This window comes from Monodon monoceros, unplaced genomic scaffold (assembly GCF_005190385.1).
Source record: "Monodon monoceros isolate NGI ecotype Baffin Bay Population unplaced genomic scaffold, NGI_Narwhal_1 Super_Scaffold_22, whole genome shotgun sequence".
Lineage (NCBI taxonomy): Eukaryota > Metazoa > Chordata > Mammalia > Artiodactyla > Monodontidae > Monodon > Monodon monoceros.
Genome location: NW_021703779.1, coordinates 99442352 through 99463319, shown reverse-complemented (window position 1 = coordinate 99463319; position 20968 = coordinate 99442352). Strand labels below are relative to the sequence as shown.

At 42.6% G+C, this 20968-nt stretch overlaps 1 protein-coding gene across 1 annotated transcript in view; it reads right to left on the bottom strand.

Annotated features, from left to right (window-relative positions):
* IL13RA1 (interleukin 13 receptor subunit alpha 1) overlaps nt 1-20968 on the bottom strand; it is a 65738-nt gene that overhangs the window by 44238 nt on the left and 532 nt on the right. Inside the window, exons 2-4 of the mRNA XM_029241273.1 lie at nt 14078-14217; nt 8199-8337; nt 6272-6392 (exon numbers count right to left, since the gene is read on the bottom strand). Of these exons, the coding sequence (XP_029097106.1) occupies nt 6272-6392; nt 8199-8337; nt 14078-14217 (400 nt within the window). The remainder of the gene's footprint in view (nt 1-6271; nt 6393-8198; nt 8338-14077; nt 14218-20968) is intronic.

The window sequence follows — 20968 nt, the reverse complement described above, 5'->3', positions numbered from 1 at the left end:
GACAACATTAAACACAACAACATTTGCATTCTAGGGGTCCCAGAAGGAGAAGAGAGAGAGAAAGGACCCGAGAAAATATCTGAAGAGATTATAGTCAAAAACTTCCTTAACATGGGAAAGGAAAGAGCCACCCAAGTCCAGGAAGTGCAGAGAGTCCCATACAGGATAAACCCAAGGAGAAACATGCCGAGACACATAGTAATCAACTTGGCAAAAATTAAAGACAAAGAAAAATTACTGAAAGCAGCAAGGGAAAAATGACAAATAACGTACAAGGGAATCCCCATAAGGTCAACAGCTGATTTCTCAGAGGAAACTCTACAAGCCAGAAGGGAGTGGCATGATATACTTAAGGTGATGAAAGGGAAGAACCTACAACCAAGATTACTCTACCCAGCAAGGATCTCATTCAGATTCAATGGAGAAATCAAAAACTTTACAGACAAGTAAAAGCTAAGAGAATTCAGCACCAACAAACCAGCTCTACAACAAATGCTAAAGGAACTTCTCTAGGCAGGTAACACAAGACAAGAAAAGGACCTACAATAACAAACTCAAAACAATTAAGAAAATGGTCATAGGAAGATACATATCGATAATTACCATAAACGTGAATGGATTAAATGCTCCAACCAAAAGACACAGGCTTGCTGAATGGACACAAAAACAAGACCCATATGTATGCTGTCTACAGGAGACCCACGTCAGACCTAGGGACACATACAGACTGAAAGTGAGGGGATGGAGAAAGATAATCCATGCAAATGGAAATCAAAAGAAAGCTGGAGTAGCAATTCTCATATCTGAGAAAATAGACTTTAAAACAAATACAACTACAAGAGACAAAGAAGGACATTACATAATGATCAATCCAAGAAGAACATATAACATTTGTAAATATTTATACACCCAACATAGGAGCACCTCAATACATAAGGCAAATGCTAACAGACATAAAAGGGGAAATCGACAGTAACACAAACATAGTAGGGGACTTTAACACCCCACTTTCACCAATAGACAGATCATCCAAAATGAAAATAAAAAAGGAAACAGAAGCTTTAAATGACACAATAGACCAGATAGATTTAATTGATATTAATAGGACATTCCATCCAAAAACAGCAGATTACACTTTCTTCTTAAGTGCGCATGGAACATTCTCCAAGATAGATCACACCTTGGGTCACAAATCAAGCCTCAGCAAATTTAAGAAAACTGAAATCACATCAAGCATCTTTTCTGACCACAACGCTATGAGATTAGAAATGAATTACAGGGAAAAAAATGTAAAAAAAACAAACACATGGAGGCTAAACACTACATTACTAAATAACCAAGAGATCACTGAAGAAATCAAAGAGGAAATCAAAAATACCTAGAGACAAATGACAATGAAAACACAACAATCCAAAACCTATGGGATGCAGCAAAAGCAGTTCTAAGAGGGAAGTTTATAGCTATACAAGCCTACCTCAAGAAACAAGAAAAATCTCAAATAAACAATCTAACATTACACCTAAAGGAACGAGAGAAAGAAGAACAAACAAAACCCAAAGTTGGCAGAAGGAAAGAAATCATCAAGATCAGAGCAGAAATAAATGAAATAGAAACAAAGAAAACAATAGCAAAGATCAGTAAAACTAAAAGCTGGTGCTTTGAGAACATAAACAAAATTGATAAACCATTAGCCAGACTCATCAAGAAAAAGAGGGAGAGGACTCAAATCAATAAAATCAGAAATGAAAAAGGAGAAGGTACAACAGACACCGCAGAAATACAAAGCATCCTAAGAGACTACTACAAGCAACTCTATGCCAATAAAATGGAAGGAATGGACAAATTCTTAGAAAGGTATAACCTTCCAAGACTGAACCAGGAAGAAATAGAAAATATGAACAGACCAATCACAAGTAATGAAATTGAAACTGTGATTAAAAATCTTCCAACAAACAAACGCCCAGGACCAGATGGCTTCACAGGTGAATTCTATCAAACATTTAGAGAAGAGCTAACACCCATCCTTCTGAAACTCTTCCAAAAAACTGCAGAGGAAGGAATACTCCCAAACTCATTCTATGAGGCCACCATCACCCTGATATCAAAACCAGAAAAAGACACTACAAAAAAAGAAAATTACAGACCAATATCACTGATGAATATAGATGCAAAAATCCTCAACAAAATACTAGCAAACAGAACCCAATAACACATTAAAAGGATCATACACCATGATCAAGTGGGATTTATCCCAGGGATGCAAGGATTCTTCAATATATGCAAATCAATCAATGTGATACACCATATTAACAAATTGAAGAATAAAAACCATATGATCATCTCAATAGATGCAGAAAAAGCTTTTGACAAAATTCAACACCCAGTTATGATAAAAATTCTCCAGAAAGTGGGCATAGAGGGAACTTACCTCAACATAATAAAGGCCATATACAACAAACCCACAGCAAACATCATTCTCAATGGTGAAAAACTGAAAGCATTTCCTCTAAGATCAGGAAGAGGACAAGGTTGTCCACTCTCACCACTATTATACAACATAGTTTTGGAAGTCCTAGCCACGGCAATCAGAGAAGAAAAAGAAATAAAAAGAATACAAATTGGAAAAGAAGAAGTAAAACCGTCACTGTTTGCAGATGACATGATACTATACATAGAGAATCCTAAAGATGCCACCAGAAAACTACTAGAGCTAATCAATGAATTTGGTAAAGTTGCAGGATACAAAATTAATGCACAGAAATCTCTGGCATTCCTATACACTAATGATGAAACATCTGAAAGAGAAATTAAGGAAACACTCCCATTTACCATTGCAACAAACAGAATAAAATACCTAGGAATAAACCTACATAGGGAGACAAAAGACCTGTATGCAGAAAACTGTAAGACACTGATGAAAGAAATTAAAGATGTTACCAACAGATGGAGAGATATACCATGTTCTTGGATTGGAAGAATCAATATTGTGAAAATGACTATACTACCCAAAGCAATCTACAGATTCAATGCAATCCCTATCAAATTACCAATGGCATTTTTTACGGAACTAGAACAAATAATCTTAAAATATGTATGGAGACACAAAAGACCCCGAATAGCCAAAGCAGTCTTGAGGGAAAAGAACGGAGCTGGAGGAATCAGACTCCCTGACTTCAGACTATACTATAAAGCTACAGTAATCAAAACAATATGGTACTGTCACAAAAACAGAAACATAGATCAATGGAACAGGATAGAAAGCCCAGACATAAACCCATGCACCTATGGTCAACTAATCTATGACAAAGGAGGCAAGGATACACAATGGAGAAAAACAGTCTCTTCAATAAGTGGTGCTGGGAAAATTGGACAGCTACATGTAAAAGAATCAAATTAGAACACTCTCTCACACCATACACAAAAATAAACTCAAAGTGGATTAGAGACCTAAATGTAAGACCAGACACTATAAAACTCTCAGAGGAAAACATAGGAAGAACACTCTTTGACATAAATCACAGCAAGATCTTTTTCGATCCACCTCCTAGAGTAATGGAAATAAAAACAAATATAAACAAATGGGACCTAATGAAACGTCAAAGCTTTTGTGCAGCAAAGGAAACCATAAACGAGACGAAAAGACAACCCTAAGGATGGGAGAAAATATTTGCAAATGAATCAACGGACAAAGGATTAATCTCCAAAATATATAAATAGCTCATGCAGCTCAATAACAAAAAAACAAACAACCCAACCCAAAAATGGGCAGAAGACCTAAATAGACATTTCTCCAAAGAAGACATGCAGATGGCCAAGAAGCACATGAAAAGCTTCTCAACATCACTAATCATTAGAGAAATGCAAATCAAAACTACAGTGAGGTATCACCTCACACCAGTTAGAATGGCCATCATCAGAAAATCTACAAACAACAAATGCTGGAGAGGGTGTGGAGAAAAGGGAACCCTCTTGCACTGTTGGTGGGAATGTTTATTGATACAGCCACTATGGAGAACAGTATGGAGATTCCTTAAAAAACTAAAAATAGAATTACCATATGATCCAGCAATCCCACTACTGGGCATATACCCGGAGAAAACCATAATTCAAAAAGACACATGCACCCCAATGTTCACTGCAGCACTATTCACAATAGCCAGGTCATGGAAACAACCTAAATGCCCATCGACAGACGAATGGATAAAGAAGATGTGACACATATATACAATGGAATATTACTCAGCCCTAAAAAGGAATGAAATTGGGTCATTTGTTGAGACGTGGATGGATCTAGAGACTGTCATACAGAGTGAAGTAAGTCAGAAAGAGAAAAACAAATATCGTATATTAACGCATATATGTGGAACCTAGAAAAATGGTACAGATGAACCGGTTTGCAGGGCAGAAATAGAGACACAGATGTAGGGAGCAAACATATGGACACCAAGGGGAGAAAGTGGTGGGGGGTGGCGGTGGTGGTGGGATGAATTGGGTGATTGGGATTGACATGTATACACTAATATGTAGAAAATCGATGACTAATACAAACCTGCTGTATAAAAAAACAAATAAAAGTCAATTTAAAAATTAAAAAAAAATTCTAGGCTCTAAAGAAAGGAAATGATGAAAGATTAATTTAGAAAAGAAAGAAAATTTTAACAAATTTTGTAGATATAGTCACAAACATGAAATGTAAGTTATTTTGTGGGGAACTAAACTACTTTTTAACCCTGGGAATGATTTAAGTTTCCTTTTGAGAGGTAGATACCAATCACTCAGACATTGTTGATGGGAATGTAAAACGGTACAGCCACTCTAGAAAATAGTTTGGCAGGTTTTTTTTTATAAAACTAGATATGCAATTACCATATGATCCAGCAATTACACCCTAAGGCATTTATTCCAGGGAACTGAAAAGTGATGTTCACATAAAAACCTGAATATGAATATTTATAGTAGTTTTATTCATACTTGCAAAAAATTGGAAACACTCGAGATATCCTTCAATGAATTAAAGGTTAAACAAACCAATACATCCATAGCATGGAACGCTACTCAGCAAGAAAAGGGAATGAACTATTGATACACACAACGGCTTGGATGGATCTCCAGGGTATTATGCAGAGGCTAAAAAAGATAAAGTCAGCCTCAGACAGTTCTATGCTGTATGATTCCATTCCAGTTACATTCTTGAAATGACAGAGGTTAGAGACTTGGGGGAGAGGAGTGTGGGGAGAGGGTGTGCAGGAGGGAGGTGGGTGTAGCTATAAAAGGGCAACTCAAGGGATCCTTGTGGTAATGGAGCTATTCTGTATCTACGCATATGGTAAAAGTGCATAGACCTACACACACACACAAATAACTGGACGGAACCCCAGTGAAATTTGAATAAGGTCAGTGGACTGTACCAATGGCAATTTTCTGGTTTTGATATTGCACTCTGGTTATACGAGATGCTACCATTGGAAGAAACTGGGTGAAGGGTAGATGAGATCTCTTTGTATATATTTTTGCAATCTAATTTTGCGGATCTATAATTTTTTTGACATTTTTGTTGGAGTATAATTGCTTTACAATGGTGTGTTAGTTTCTGCTTTACAACAAAGTGAGTCAGCTATATGTATACATATATCCCCATATACCCTCCCTCTTGCGTCTCCCTCCCACCCTCCCTAACCCACCCCTCTAGGTGGTCACAAAGCACCGAGCTGATCTCCCTGTGCTATGCGACTGCTTCCCACTAGCTAGCTATTTTACATTTGGTAGTGTATATATGTCCATATACACACTACCACTCTCTCACTTTGTCCCAGCTTACCCTTCCTCCTCCCTGTGTCCTCAAGTCCATTCTCTAGTAGGTCTGCGTCTTTATTCCCGTCTTGCCCCTAGGTTCTTCATGACCATTTTTTTTTAGATTCCATATATACGTGTTGGCATACAATGGAATATTACTGAGCCATAAAAAGAAACGAAACTCAGTTATTTGTAGTGAGGTGGATGGACCCAGAGTCTGTCATACAGAGTGAAGTAAGTCAGAAAGAGAAAAACAAATACCGTATGCTAACACGTATATATATGGAATCTATAATTATTTTTTAAGAGTTTTTTTTTTTTAAATGAGACACCAAAAGCAGATGCATTTTCCATGAAGCAATGTGTAGAAAAGAATAGGCTGGTCCATTTTGGGGTTTGTTTTAACTAAGTTAGGTGCAAAGGCTCCCAACGCAATCACAGTCAGTCCCTCTCCAGTAAGTCTCCTGTGCATACTCACCAATAGTAGAGAGTATAGTTAGTGTCAGGATTTGTATTCCTTCCAGGGAGCCAAGAGCACTTCATGTAGCTCAGGTTATACCAAATGCATTGTAGTTCAGTAACAGCGGACTCAGGATCGCCTGGAATATGCAGCCAAGAGTTTAGGACCCTTATCTCCTTGCCCTGCGAGCTGGCCAGTCACTCTAGGGGCTAGGGGATGGCAAGCGTGCTTCCGGCTGCTTCTCCGGAAAGCTAATCCCTAACCTCTCACCCCATTTGACCCAGAAGGCACCCAGGCGGAAGAAAACCCAAATCTAATTTGTTCACAACTTTCTCTCTTTACTATCACTGAGGGACCCTAACTCCTGTATTCCTACCTGGAGAGAGAGTCTGAAGGTCAAACATTTCAGTCATAGGAAACGACCATGGAATTTCCCAAATGAATGTGAAAATATAAACAACCATTATATCTACCTGTCTTTTTAAAAAACAAAACAAGTGTTCTGAGTTATAATTTACCTTGTCTTTCGAGCAATACTGACACACCTTGTTTTAAAAATTAAACAAACCTTCCTCCTGAGGCAATTTGGGGAAAGGTAAGCAAAATGTAACTCTTAGTAGTTGTCTATTGGGGGTTATGGCCTTAGGAGCCCTAAAATCTTGATGATCTGAAATCTCTACCTTTATAAACCCTTTTAAGTTAAGACATCACGTCTCTAAATTAAATGCCTATGTTTAAAATTCAAACCTGTTATCCCTCGTGCTCCTTAAAGGCGTACTGTGCTGAGCCATCACCACCCACCTTTTCGTCATAATACAATTTAGTTTCTTTCAGATTATTAAAGTCCTCAAGAAACGAGTATAGGGGAGGTAACTTGCTGTAAACCATGCTCCCAGCCTCCTAGCAGTACTGAATTTTATAATTTTACAAATATTACTTCATATACTTTTGATCTGTGCATACAGGTAGAGAGAACGTCCTAGAAAACAAGTCATGTAGTGTTAAGGTTTGGAGGTAGGAGATGGGACCTTGCCCAACCAAAGGGCAACATGATGTGAATAGATAATATGTATCTAGCATTTACTGTCTGCCAGGCAGTATTCTCAGCACCTCATGTGTACTGATTGATGTAATCCTTTCAACATTCCTGGGAGGTAAGTACTATCATCATCCCTTTTTACAGGTGAGGAAACTGAAGAGAGAAGGGGCTAAGTGATCTGCCTAAGGTCACACAACTAGAAGCTGGCAGAGCTGAGATTTAAACTTGGACATCTGGGCTCTGGTAGCCCTGCTCTTCCTGAGTATATGCTACTCCCTGCATGTAACATAAGAGCTGGGAACAATGATCAAGCTGACTACTTGACAGCTTTTTCTAGGGCTAGTCTTGAGTCACAGCTGGGCCAACATGCCCACTTTCCTCTTTTAACATCTTTCCCCAAATATATCCTGTATATCAATCTAATCTCTCTATATAATGAGTGAGACACTATCAATATTTTCATTTGTTTAAGATACTGGACCTGGGACCTGAAGATCTACAGCAACTCACTCAGTTCCCTTCTTCCTCACAAAATAGATCAGGGTAATAATACATGCCTTGCTCATTTCACCGAATAAGCTTGAGAAGCTCAATTTAGGGGAGAGGCGTATGTGTGTGTGTGTGTGTGTGTGCGTGTGTGTGTGTGTGTGTGTGTGTGTCACTTTCCAAATTATTAAGTAGTCTATAACTATCAGGCATTGTTATTCAAGTTGTCTGTGAGCACCTCAAAGGCAGAGATGTCCTGACAGTTGTTGGTGTGTTGTCAGCATCTAGTACCAGTGCCTGACACTTATTAGACTCAACAAATGTTTGAAAATTAAATGAATTAATGAACACTGAACATAAGCATATGGATAATTTGGATTTATTCTCTAAATGCCAAGAGACAGTGCTTTTAGCTGTTACCTTCAGGGGGTGAGATGCACTTTTCCACCAAAATGCTAGGCTTCTCACTTTCGTTGGTGCTACACTGGGACCCCACTTGCAGACAAATCCTCTCATTCAGGGGCACTTCTTTCGAACGATAAGTTTCTGGAGCAATTTTCTAAGATAAGGAAATTTAAAAAGGCATTGCAGTAGCAAACACACAGAAATACAGTTGTGTAAAGAAAATGGAAAGTTATCAAATGGTATACAGTTCAGTGATTCTCAGCTTCGGGTGATTCTGTCCTCCCATTCCCGGGGGACATTTGTTAATGTCTAAGAACATTTTTCGTTGTCATAACTTGGGAGGGGGCTGCTACTGGCATCTACTGGGTAGAGGCCAAGGATGCTGCCAAACATCCTATAATGCACAAGACAGCCTTCCCTCCCCCAACAACAAATTATCCCGCATCAAATGTCCGTAGTGCCACCATTGAGAAACCATGGTATAGATAAAAGACAGTTTCCTGCATTTTCAATGTATAAACATCATGACATTTACTACAAACCTACCATGCTAACACATATGTCTAAGAGCAATTTCAAAGGAAACACAATAAGCTTATCAAAATTCAATTCCAAGTAGATGCAGTATGACATCAAGATCAAGGTAAAAAGGACTGCTTTAAGAATCTGGCAATCCTGGTCACCTCTGAGGAGAGGAAGTAAAGAAGGGGAGCCTGAGGGCTGAGGAGACTTTTCAGGAAACACCTTTCTGCACTGTTTGACCATTTTGACTATCTCATATACACATATGAATTATAAGGGTTGATATTATAGGCACTGAGTATAGCACGCTCTTATTCTAAAAGGTAGATAAGCTTTGTGGAACCACGGAAAGCCAACTTATACACAGCTTATGGATAACAATCACAAGCCTGGTTATTATGATTTAGAATAATGAGATTAAAGGCTCTTGAGGAAATTAACATTTTCCAAGGTGACAGAGTTGGGATAATTAAGAACAGAGCTGCTTTTAATCAGAGCTCCAAGGAGCTTCCTGTTTTGCAATAGTTTCTGACTCAAGTTGGAGACAGCATTTCCTTTTATATACGAGCTGATAGCCATGAAGGGAAATTTTGTCAGAGTTACCTTTATCTACCACCCTAAGGGGTACTCTGCCATTTCACATGCCTGCTGCCAACTGAGCATGAGGGCAACTGTGAGAGACTCTCAAAACCAGGCACAAGGATGTCCTCTGAGAGGTAGCCAGCAAATCATCAATTAACGAACCACAGCAAAGACATGGGGAAGAAAACAAACAACACTTTGTACAGACCGAACAGCTCTTAGGCCCAGGCAAGAAAGCACTGTAAAAAAGGAGTTAGCTGGGTCAGCCCTGGAAGAAGAGAAAAAGAAATGCCTGCAAACAAAATTCTGACAGGGAGAAAAGAGAGGGTGATTCAGCTCCATGGACATTGATTATTTTTGTCCCAGCAGCAAAGCCCTGCCTACCTTCAGTGGGGCCTCCAGCTATTCTGAGTCAAGTACATTTTCACAACAAATTCCTGATTCCTTGCCAAGAAACCTACTTATCATTTGGCTTTCCATATATTTGCTGCCTACAGGAATAGAACATACTAATTGAGCCAAGAGAAGGCTCTCGAGAATGTTTCACCATTATAGCTCTCATGGCGAAGTAAGGAAACTGGCCCTTAATTGATGAATGTGTGCTGAGGAAACAAGGATTGTTGGTAATGGTGGCAGGAAAGCTCCGAATGCAAATTTCACCAACCACACAATTTTACTAAGCAGAAGTCCCATATACCCCTGAAGGAGCCACCCTGACCCAAGAATCCTTGATAACTCTTGTGTGGAAGCTGCATTTGCCCTCTGAGGACACCCGGGGGAAAATGTACGGTCAAATGCCATAAATTAGAATCATTATGGAAAAATCCCAGTTCTCTTATATTAGATATTGTTCCAGTGAGAGGGCTGAGGAGTTTTATTACACAAGTATTTTTAATAAATGGTATTTCTTAAAGTAAAAACATACTTTAGCATCTAAATCTGAACCTTTTTTTAAAAAAAACCTTCATTTTCAAAGTTAATCGGTTATTGATTCAGACCCTTTATTAATTTATTTATTTTGGGCTGCATTGGGTCTTCATTGCTGCGGGCGGGCTTTCTCTAGTTGCGGCGAATGGGGGCTACTCTTCGTTGCAGTGCACAGGCTTCTCATTGCGGTAGCTTCTCTTGTCGCGGAGCACGGGCTCTAGGCATGCGAGCTTCAGTAGTTGTGGCACGTGGGCTCAGTAGTTGTGGTTCACGGGCTTAGTTGCTCCGCGGCATGTAGGATCTTTCTGGACCAGGGCTTGAATCTGTGGCCCCTGCATTGGCAGGCGGACTCTTAACCACTGCGCCATCAGGGAAGCCCTAAACCTGAACCTTTTGTTTTGGGCATATGAATAAAAAAATAACTTAGAAAAGACATGGTAGGGGGAAAGATAAAATACTTTTAAAAAATCTCTTTCAAAGCTCAAGGCAAATAATATTAAATTGGCATGAATAAAGTAGGAACCCCAATTGTCAATGATCGCCAAGTCAAGTGCACCTCTCTGTATCAGACAAGGAACTAAATCCCTCCCAGAAGATCTTGATGAAGTATGTGTGATCGCTCCCACGTGACTTTCGGCTGTGGTGACTCATTCCACTGGTAGCTGCTGTATGACATTATGTTCCACCTGTCAGAGAATCTGGGCTCCTTTGAAAATTTATCAAAAATCAAGACCAGAGTCCTGAACCGATCCCTCCGCCTCAAGACCAAAGTTCATTTGGCTAGATCGCAGCTTTCCCAACTGCTAATCCTTTCTCAGAAGGAAAGGGGAGTCAGCTTCAGCTTCAGTCTCTTTGGATGCCTAGACAGAACAACATCCTTTTAATTTATTCACCTAGTAAGACTTGCTTATCTCTTGGTGATGAAAGAGATCTAAAATCTGATGCCAGATCCTTCTTCTAATTGCCAGATTACACATTGCTAAAACAATGGTGAAGGGCAGCCACTTAAGCTAGTCTTGTATTGAATTTTTTTTTTTAATCATCTATGGGGCTTCCCTGGTGGCGCAGCGGTTGAGAGTCCGCCTGCCGATGCAGGGGACGCGGGTTCGTGCCCCGGTCCGGGAAGATTCCACATGCCATGGAGCGGCTGGGCCCGTGAGCCATGGCCGCTGAGCCTGTGTGTCCGGAGCCTGTGCTCCGCAACAGGAGAGGCCACAGCAGTGAGAGGCCCGCGTACTGCAAAAAAAAAAAAAAAATCATCTATGATTCCATATCTCTCATCTTAATGGTCCTCCAATCTGAAGATTGAAAATGACCTCAAGGATTTACCTCATTTAGCAATTTGGGACTGTTAGACGGTCATAAAAGCCCTGTAACATGTACAAACTATCATAATGCCACTGCTTCAACATGCTTCAAAGCATATATACACCCCGGTGTGGTCTGATGACATTAATGCTGTGTCCAAAGGACAGGAAGAGGGAAGGAAAACCACTCCTCCCATTGATTCTGCGTCTCAGGATTGTAAACTTCCAAAAGGTCCAGACAGGAAATCCCCCATCACTGACTGGAAAGAATAATCTGTGTTTATCACAACTGCCGCATTGGCAGCCTTCAAAGCTGTCAAATGGCTGGAATAAAGGAGCAGGCCTTAGGCAGCGGCCACCCTTTATGGTCTCCATCTGGTCTCTTCAGGGGCAAAACGGAGGGACCAAGATTAAACGATAATATTAGGTTGAACCATATAATATGACCTATAAAGGCAACAATTTCATATGGTTGAATCTAACAACAGTAATAATAATAAAAGCTAACAATTATTGAACACTAACTCTGGGCCAGGTGTATCACAAACATTATCTCCTTTAACAAACACACACCATTCATATGAAGTAGGTACTTTTACTAGCCTTTCCCCCCAGCATTCTACAAACAAGGAAATGGAGGCTCAGGCTCAGATAGGTTAAATGACTTGCCTAAGGCCACAAAACTTGAAAGGGAAAGAGACAAAATTTCAAACCCAATTCTATCTGATTCCACTGCCTCCTAAAGTTACTTTCAAGTCTAAATTTCTGTAACTATACTGAGGAATTAGCCCCATTTCTACACTAGCATATCAGCATGTCTACCTGACTGATCCTTGAGCGCGGTTGACGGGCTAATGAATAAGGACATGTTAGAAAGATGGTGACCTCTCCTAGGGGTTTCAGTTAGATACTTAGGTGACGCACTAAAGGGTCTTTCCTGGAATTTCTCAAGGCTGAACTACCAAAAGTTGCCACTAAGACTCCAACTGTCTAAGGCCCCTCCTTAGGAACAAGAGGAAGCCAACAGTGTGAAAAGGGGAACTGGCCTACCAGGCTTCTGCATTTGGAGGACCTCTTTTAAAACACAAATATTTCTGACCAGCCTCAATTCCTTATCAATCAACACCTAAACTATAATTAACACCTCTGCAGGAAAGCAGGAAGGCAGATTAGCAAGTTTCCCTCTAGAGGAAGAGCCCATTCCACCCTCACTTCATTAAGTTTCCCATACATTATTTTTGGTGGACCAGCAAGCCAGAGACGTGAGTAGAGCCACACTTTACACATGAGGAAATGAAGGCTCACAGAGGTTAAGGAATTTACCCCAGGCCACTGAGCTAGCTGAATGGTGCACTAACTAGTTCTCCAGACTCTTCCTGCCACCAAACTGCTCGAACACGGTGATTCCACAGTTCACTGAGCCAAAGTACTGTCATTAATAACAACTTCTCATTGGCCTTCTCAAAATCCAGGACAAATTCAACCCCAAACATCCTCCACCTCCCCCACCCACACACTGAAAGAAGATACAGTCATCCCTCTTACACCCGAGGGGCACTGCATTGGTTCCAGGACCCACCACGGACACCAAAATGCATGGATGCTTGAGTCTTTAATTAAAATGGTGTAGTGTTTGCATATGACCTAGGCACATCCTCTCCTATACTTTACATCATCTCTAAATTACTTATAATACCTAGTGCAACGTAAATGATATGTAAATAGTTGCCAGTACGAGGCATTCAAGTTTTCCTTTTTGGAATTTCCTGGAATTTTTTTTCCCTAATATTTTCCATCTGCAGCTGGCTGAATCCACAGATGCAGAACCCAAGGACTGTATAAAGATATAAAACAGTTTTGAACAGACGATATGATGCTTTGAGGAACCTGTCAATTAGCAGGGGCTACAAACCAATAAGGCTCAAAAGGAACTTCCATTGAATAAGACTATCATAAAGAATCCGAAATTATCCAATCTTGTTAACAAACATTCACTTAAATCGGTCACACATCCGACTGGAAAGGCTGAAAGTTTCTCTCATTTTTCCTCAAGCATCAGGGAACTGTCTGGTCAACCTCACCTGCCACTGACATCTTATTTTTTCATTTTCCATATGGCCATTTACTTTTGCATCACGTAGTTCTTGCGTATCTATCTGTGCATGCGATTAGTGAGATGGTAAATTTGAAAATTCCCTGAGGAATGGAAAGTGTTATATAAATACAAGGCTTCAGGCAGCAACACAGAAACCAATGTTAACATAATTAATTATTCACTGGGTGCCTACAGGAACCAACTTTAACATAATTAATTATTTATTGAGTGCCTAGTATTTCCTAAAAGAGTAATAATCTCAACTGTATTTGATTGGCAAATATTTTCTAATGTTCGATTTTGTCAACAGTTGTTTCCATAATTTTCCCAGTTAAAACATTAGGACACAACTCAAAAATAAAAATCCCACTTTGAAGTAAGATTAGAATTTGGCTTATTCTTAGCTCCAACTCACAGGGTTCACTTTACCTTATCAATGTAATATGTTCCAGAAAACTTACCTTATCTTGTTTGTTGCCAAAATGACTAAAATACTTTAGACTACAATTCGGGCTGGCTCCCTCAGGAGGATTCCATGTCCATGTGACTGTGCAGAGGTTTTCAACAGACACACTCAAATTCGTCACAGGTGGCTGAGTTTCTGTTCAAATCAAGCACAAGAAATACATTTATCCACAGCAGCCAGTGTTTTCAGTGGTTAATTTAATCCATTCCTCCAAGTCCTGGAGACCAAGAATCAGAAAACTGAGTTATCAAGAGCTAACATTTATTGAGCCAGGCAGCATTCTAAGTACTCTCCACAACCTTATGAGACAGGGACTCTCAGCCTCATGTAAAGATGAGGCGACAGGGCTTCCCTGGTGGCACAGTGGTTGAGAGTCCGCCTGCCGATGCAGGGGACGCAGGTTCGTGCCCTGGTCCGGGAAGATCCCACATGCCGCGGAGCGGCTGGGCCCGTGAGCCATGGCCGCTGAGCCTGCGCGTCCGGAGCCTGTGCTCCGCAACGGGAGAGGCCACAACAGTGAGAGGCCCGCGTACCGCAAAAAACAAACAAACAAACAATAAAGATGAGGCGACTGAGGCACAGGGACATTGAATCACTGGCCCCATATCCCATGGCCAGTCAATGCTTTTTTTTTTTTTTTTTTTTTTGCGGTACGCGGGCCTCTCACTGTTGTGGCCTCCCCCATTGCGGAGCACAGGCTCCGGACGCGCAGGCTCAGCGGCCATGGCTCACGGGCCCAGCCGCTCCGCGGCATGTGGGATCCTCCCGGACCGGGGCACGAACCCGCGTCCCCTGCATCGGCAGGCGGACTCTCAACCACTGCGCCACCAGGGAAGCCCCCCGGGCTGCATTCTTAACCACTTGCTATGGTGTGAACACAGAGGAGAGTATATTCTTAAATGTCCAAGTTTTCCTCCGGTGGGTATTTGGGGTCCCCTACACTGCGCGCCCAGGCCCACTCAATACAGACAGTTCAATCCCAGCAGTTCTGCAAGTCAGTTTAAGTGGCTCATCTTTAATCGTGCTTGCTCACGTGACCTGGCAATTGTTCTTATAACTTTTCCAAAGAAGTACTGAGAAAGAGATCTAACAACCCTGTTGCTCCCCTGAGGTCTGACACTAAACAACTGGAACTGCAGCTTTGACAAATCTGAAGAGGGACGAAAAGAGGAGAAACTGTGAACCAGTGTCTTAAAAAATGTGTTTCATTTTGAGAAAACCCACCACTGTCTCCACCAAATATTTACTGGCTCTATTATCCTGGACCCAGCTTTAGGATCGGGGATAGGAGTTTTCATGCTTCTGCCAAATGCAGGGAAGTACATATAGAGGAGGGAAAGGAAACATCATTTCAAACTTTCCTGAGGACTTCTCCTGAGGCCAAAATCGTCCCCCGGAAACTGTATGAGGGCTCCTCTGTCCTATCTTTGCAACTTTTCTGTAAGTCGAAATTTATAAAATAAAGTTTATTAAACTAATTTCAAAAACAATCCCCCCAAATTGTCTAAAGTGGCAAACTTAATCATTATTAATTACTTAAGGACTACAGTTTTATTAATTTATCAATCAGTAGTTCTATTTTATACTCTATGCCAACACTTTGGAGTGCTCTGGGCCTCTTACATAATCTGCAGTATTTATGCCATTGCCCTCCTCTTTAACTGAACAAAAAACACCATTTGTCCCAAAACATCAACCCCACAGGCACTACAGAGGTGGGATTCCCCCCTAAGTCAGGTTTATACACAGCAGCCTGCACAGACCCTGAACTCTCAATATTCATTCCGCCTTTCCTAACTCAACTACCATTAGGCTTTCTGAAAGGTAGACCAAAGGCCCAACCGTGGGGAGGAGGAGGCCACAGCAGGCCAAGTCCTTGTGGAAGCACGGGGTTCCTATTGCACTGCATTAAAACCCAGCCAGTGCCAGGAGCACCAATGGCTCAGGCGACAGTGATTTTAAGTTAGGATTTTAAGTGATTACAGGAGTGTATAGCTATTCCAGTTTGGCCTTTCGAACATCACGTCAATGATATTTTTTATTTATTTATTTATTTTTACCGTACGCGGGCCTCTCACTGTTGCGGCCTCTCCCGTTGCGGAGCACAGGCTCTGGACGCGCAGGCTCAGCGGCCATGGCTCACGGGCCCAGCTGCTCCGTGGCATGTGGGATCTTCCCGGACCGGGGCACGAACCCGTGTCCCCTGCATCGGCAGGCGGACTCTCAACCACTGCGCCACCAGGGAAGCCCACGTCAATGATATTTTTGAAGGCAAATCAATGATATTTTTGAAGGCAAATTGTTTATCAGGTATAGAGTCTCTAATGAAAACTTTGTTCCTACTGAAGATTACAATTTACTTTAGGATTATCTCCCTTACTGTGCAGTTTCCAGAAACACACTAGAGCAAAAGTCCAGGATAGCTGGCTTAGCACTTCCTGACACTCTGCCTTCCCACAAACCTCCCACTCCCACACAAAAATTAAAGCCCTAACAATAAAAATATTACCTATTTATGGTTTGCTTAAATCATACCCCAGTTTTCAAGGTAGTCTAAGACCTTTTTAAATCTATTTTTTAACCTCAGTATTTTAATAGAACAATAGCCGGCCCTATTTCCAATCTCTCAAACGGATTTCATTTTCCCCCATCTGTTCTGAAGTATCCTTTAGTCAGATCTTCTAACAGGTTTGCATTTTAGGCTACTTGTGGCTATCTGCCATCCTTTTTTTTTTCCCCCTAATGGTTCCTTCCATTTCTCTTAAGATTTTTCTACTTCCTATACTTTAAAAAGCACACACGCTCACAGAAACTCTTTTTTTAATTTTTACTTTTTTAACATCTTTATTGGAGTACAATTGCTTTACAGTGCTGTTTTAGTTTATGCTGTATAACAAAGTGAATCAGCTATACATAAACATATATCCCCATACCTCCTCCCTCTTGCGATACAATCTCCAAATGTTTAAATATATCTGAATATATGTATGTGGGTAAAATACATCCAGACACATAAATAAGTGGAGACTGTGCTTCTTGTAAAAGTCTGTAACAGCTCCTCATCTGTAAGACACATCATTTCAGTGTAGTGTAGTGATTAAGAGCACGGACTCTGGAGCCCTACTGCCTGAGCTCATATGCCAGCTCTGCTACACACTAGCTGCCAAGTTACTTAACCTCTCTCTGCCTCGGTGTTTGCATCTATAATGTGAGGGTGATAATAGTAAACTAATGAAAAAGGGTTATTATGAGGATTAAATGAGTTAATACAGATAAAAAAAACTCAGAACAGTGCCTGGCACAGAACAAGTGCTGTGTAAATGTGTGCTGTCTGCTTTCTTTCTTTTTGAAGAGACGAAACAGTTCTAAACAGTTGCTTTGGTTTTCTCTGGAATTGATATGTGTCCGTGGCCTTAGAGACACAAGCTTCTCTGCCTGATAAGCTTTCCTTAAGCATCTAATTCTAACCATTTCTTAGGGGTTGATCACTCACCAGAAAGGGGAGTGGGAAGGAGAGAGGGACTCAAGTAGCTCCCTCAACTTCAAACCTCAAGTGAGTCTGTGTGGACATCTAGCACAAGATCCCATTCGAATTATGAATTAACATGATCAATGCTGTTTCTAATAATAAGGCATGTTACTTAACTAAAAGTTTTTCCTCTCTCTTGTTCAATCACAGGAGCTGGCAGAAGCATGCATATTTCGGGAAAAGTCAAGGAAATCACAAGAGTTATACATGAGTCATTCATCTCCTTCTTTTACATCTACTCAGTCATCAACCTCTTTCAGAGCTTTCTGCAACACTTTTTTAAAAAATAAATTTATGTATTTATTTATTTTTGGCTGCACTGGCTCTTCATTGCTGCACGTGGGCTTTCTCTACTTGCAGTGAGCGGGGGCTTCTCTTGTTGCGGAGCACAGGCTCTAGGCACACGGGCTTCAGTAGTTGTGGCACGCGGGCTCAGTAGTTGTGGCTCGTGGGCTCTAGAGCGCAGGCTCAGTAGTTGTGGTGCGTGGGCTTAGTTGCTCCACGGCATGTGGGATCTTCCCGGACCAGGGCTCGAACCCACGTCCCCTGCATTGGCAGGTGGATTCTTAACCACTGCGCCACCAGGGAAGTCCTGTTACACCTCTCTCAATCATCCCAATCACACTAATGCGCTCTGCTGGGCCCCGTGAGCCAGGCGGACATACAGCAGTAAGGCACGGGCCTGGACAGAAGGCGTGCACAGCACATCTTTCTAGTGGCCACCTCCAACCCTAGATCCCTGCGTCGCTTCGCACTCCAGTGATTCCCCACACTCAGTCAAGTCTCCCTGCTGGCTTCTCCTCCAGTGTCATTTCCCTCACGCTGCGCCCCACTCAGCTTCAAGGGCAAGTGAAGCCCTTCTGCCTGGACTGATTTTACCAATGCACCCTCCTGCCAAGCTGGGCTCCTCGCTGAGCACAAAAGGACACCCTCACCCTTACCTCTGGGCCTCTGTAGCTGCTATTCCCCCCAACTGGGAATAACTTCTCCTCCACCTACTCAAATGTCACCCACCCTAAAAGTCTAGCTCAAACTTTAGCTCTTCCACGACACTCCCAGCCCTCAGTTTCCCCTCTTCTGAACGCCTACAGTACTTATTGCTTGGACTACACAGTCTGGCAATTATAAAGCAAGTCTCCAATACATGATCATTCACTTCATACCAATGGCCTGTACATACTTGCATGGGTGCCAACCAGTCCTGCCCTGCTACTCTGGGAGGGGCCCAGCTCCTCTCCCAGCCAAGGACTCCCTTCACTTCTGCAGAGAGAGGCACTGAATACAGTGGTTAGGGGCACGGCCTCTGGAACCAGGCTGCCAGGGTCGGAAGCCAAGCTCCTCCACTCTATCACCTACGAGAGCTCTGGGCCTTGCTGTGCCTCAGCTTCCTCACATACAAAACAGGACTAATAACAGCACCTACAGGAGGGTTTTGTGTAAAAATTAAATGAAATAGTTCAAGTGGAAAACTTAGAACGCTGCCCGGCAGAGTAAACACTATATAAATGCTAGCTGTTATTAAGACATGCCACAATGTGGGCTACCAATCTAAACAGACTAAACTAAGCTGGTAACCTAATCTTTTATAGACACTCAAAAGATTAGCGCTGAAGAGCCCTTAAAACTTATGGAGTTCAACCTCCTGTCACAGATGAGAAAGCTGCTGTGCAAGGGAGGGGAAATGACAAGCCCTGAAGTCCCACACCTGGGAAATGTCAGACCACTAAAACTCAAGTCCCCTGACTGTTTTTTTTCTTTCTTTCTTTTTTTTTTTTACCATGAACTTCTATCAATATTTCCAATGGGAAAAAAGTTTTTCTATTTCTAAGTAACCAAGTTACTAATGAACTTCTGTGACAAAACTGATTAAGTTGGGGGTTGCCAGTATTACTAGAAGGCCAGCTGTTTGTTGTTCCAGGTGCGTGGGGGGAGGAAATCTGTAGGAGGGAGGGGGTTAGAGTAGCACTGTGAAAATCAGGAGACTAATGAGATGGGTGACCCCCTCCCTTCTTTGGACTGCAGCTGCCCCATAATGATTATGGGAATCAGATCCCCCCAAGTGAACTGGGGGCAACGATTACGCAGTATACTCTAAGGTTCTAAGCCGACCTACAGAGCCTGGCTCAGTACTAAACAAGGCAGGCACTTGAATCATTGACTGTCAAACTTCAAACCTCCCTCAAGTCTCTACTCAAATGCCACCTTTTCAGTGGAGGTCTTCCTATTCCACCCTATTTACAATGGCAAACCCTTTCCCTGCTTTGTTTTTCTCCATAGTACTTATCGCCGTCCGACATATCTTATATTTTACTCCCCTCCCCCCCTGCCCCCGGCCCCTTCCTCTGACTGCCAACAGCATATAAACTCCAAAGGGCAGGGACTTGACCTGTTTTGCTCACGGCTCCACTCTCTGCCCCTAGAACACTGCCCAGCACAGAGGAGACTGTGCATACGTTTTGTTGACTGAATCAATAGAGGCTATCGAGGTTTCCTAATCAACATTTCAACTTGGGTTTCAAAGCACAACACACTGGTTGAAAATGCAATAAACAAATTGTGGGTGTTTGTGTCAATGTGACAATAAGACCTATCGAATTTGGGGCTAGAATTTGGAGTTATACTATCGTCACCAAAAATGTCCATTAGGCCGCTCATGGCAAAAGCTGGCCGTGAGGAATTCATTAGCCCTCAACTTTTCACAGTAACTCTGGTTGATTAATTTAAATTGCCGCACCAGGGTGAGGGGTATACGAGAACTCTCTATACTATCTTTGCAACTTTTCTGTCAATCGAAAATTATTCCAAAATATAAAGGTTAATAAAGGAAAAGGCATCCACGTGGATGCTACTCCGAGATTCCCACCGGATTTCTTGGACGCCAGAGGTGGCCGCGACCCTCACGTCCTTTTCCTACAGGGACTAGGAGCTTTAGAGGTTCCCTTCGACTCCCACCCCCTCGCTGGACCGGCCGCGCAAGAAGCCCCGGCGCGTCCCAGCTCGCCCGGACCTAGCTTGCCGTCCCCGCGGCCTCCCGGCCCCTCATCCCCTCCCGGGGGCACCGGCGACATTCCGGCTCCCGACCCCGCGGCCCTCCGATGCCACGGACTCGTTTCGGCCCCGGGCCCCGGCGCTAGGCTCGGCGCTTCCCGACGACCGAGGGAAGCGCGGCGACAAGTCGTCGTCCTCCGGCCCCGCCGCCGCCCCCGCCGCCGCCCCCGCCGCCCGGGATCCGGAAAAACCCGGCCGCTCCGGTTCCCCCACCTCTAGCCGGGCGAGGGAGGCGGCGGCCGCCGCCGCGGGCGCGGGGCGTCGTGGGGACGGCCCCCGGCGCCCACCCCCGCCGCGGCGCCCCCGGAG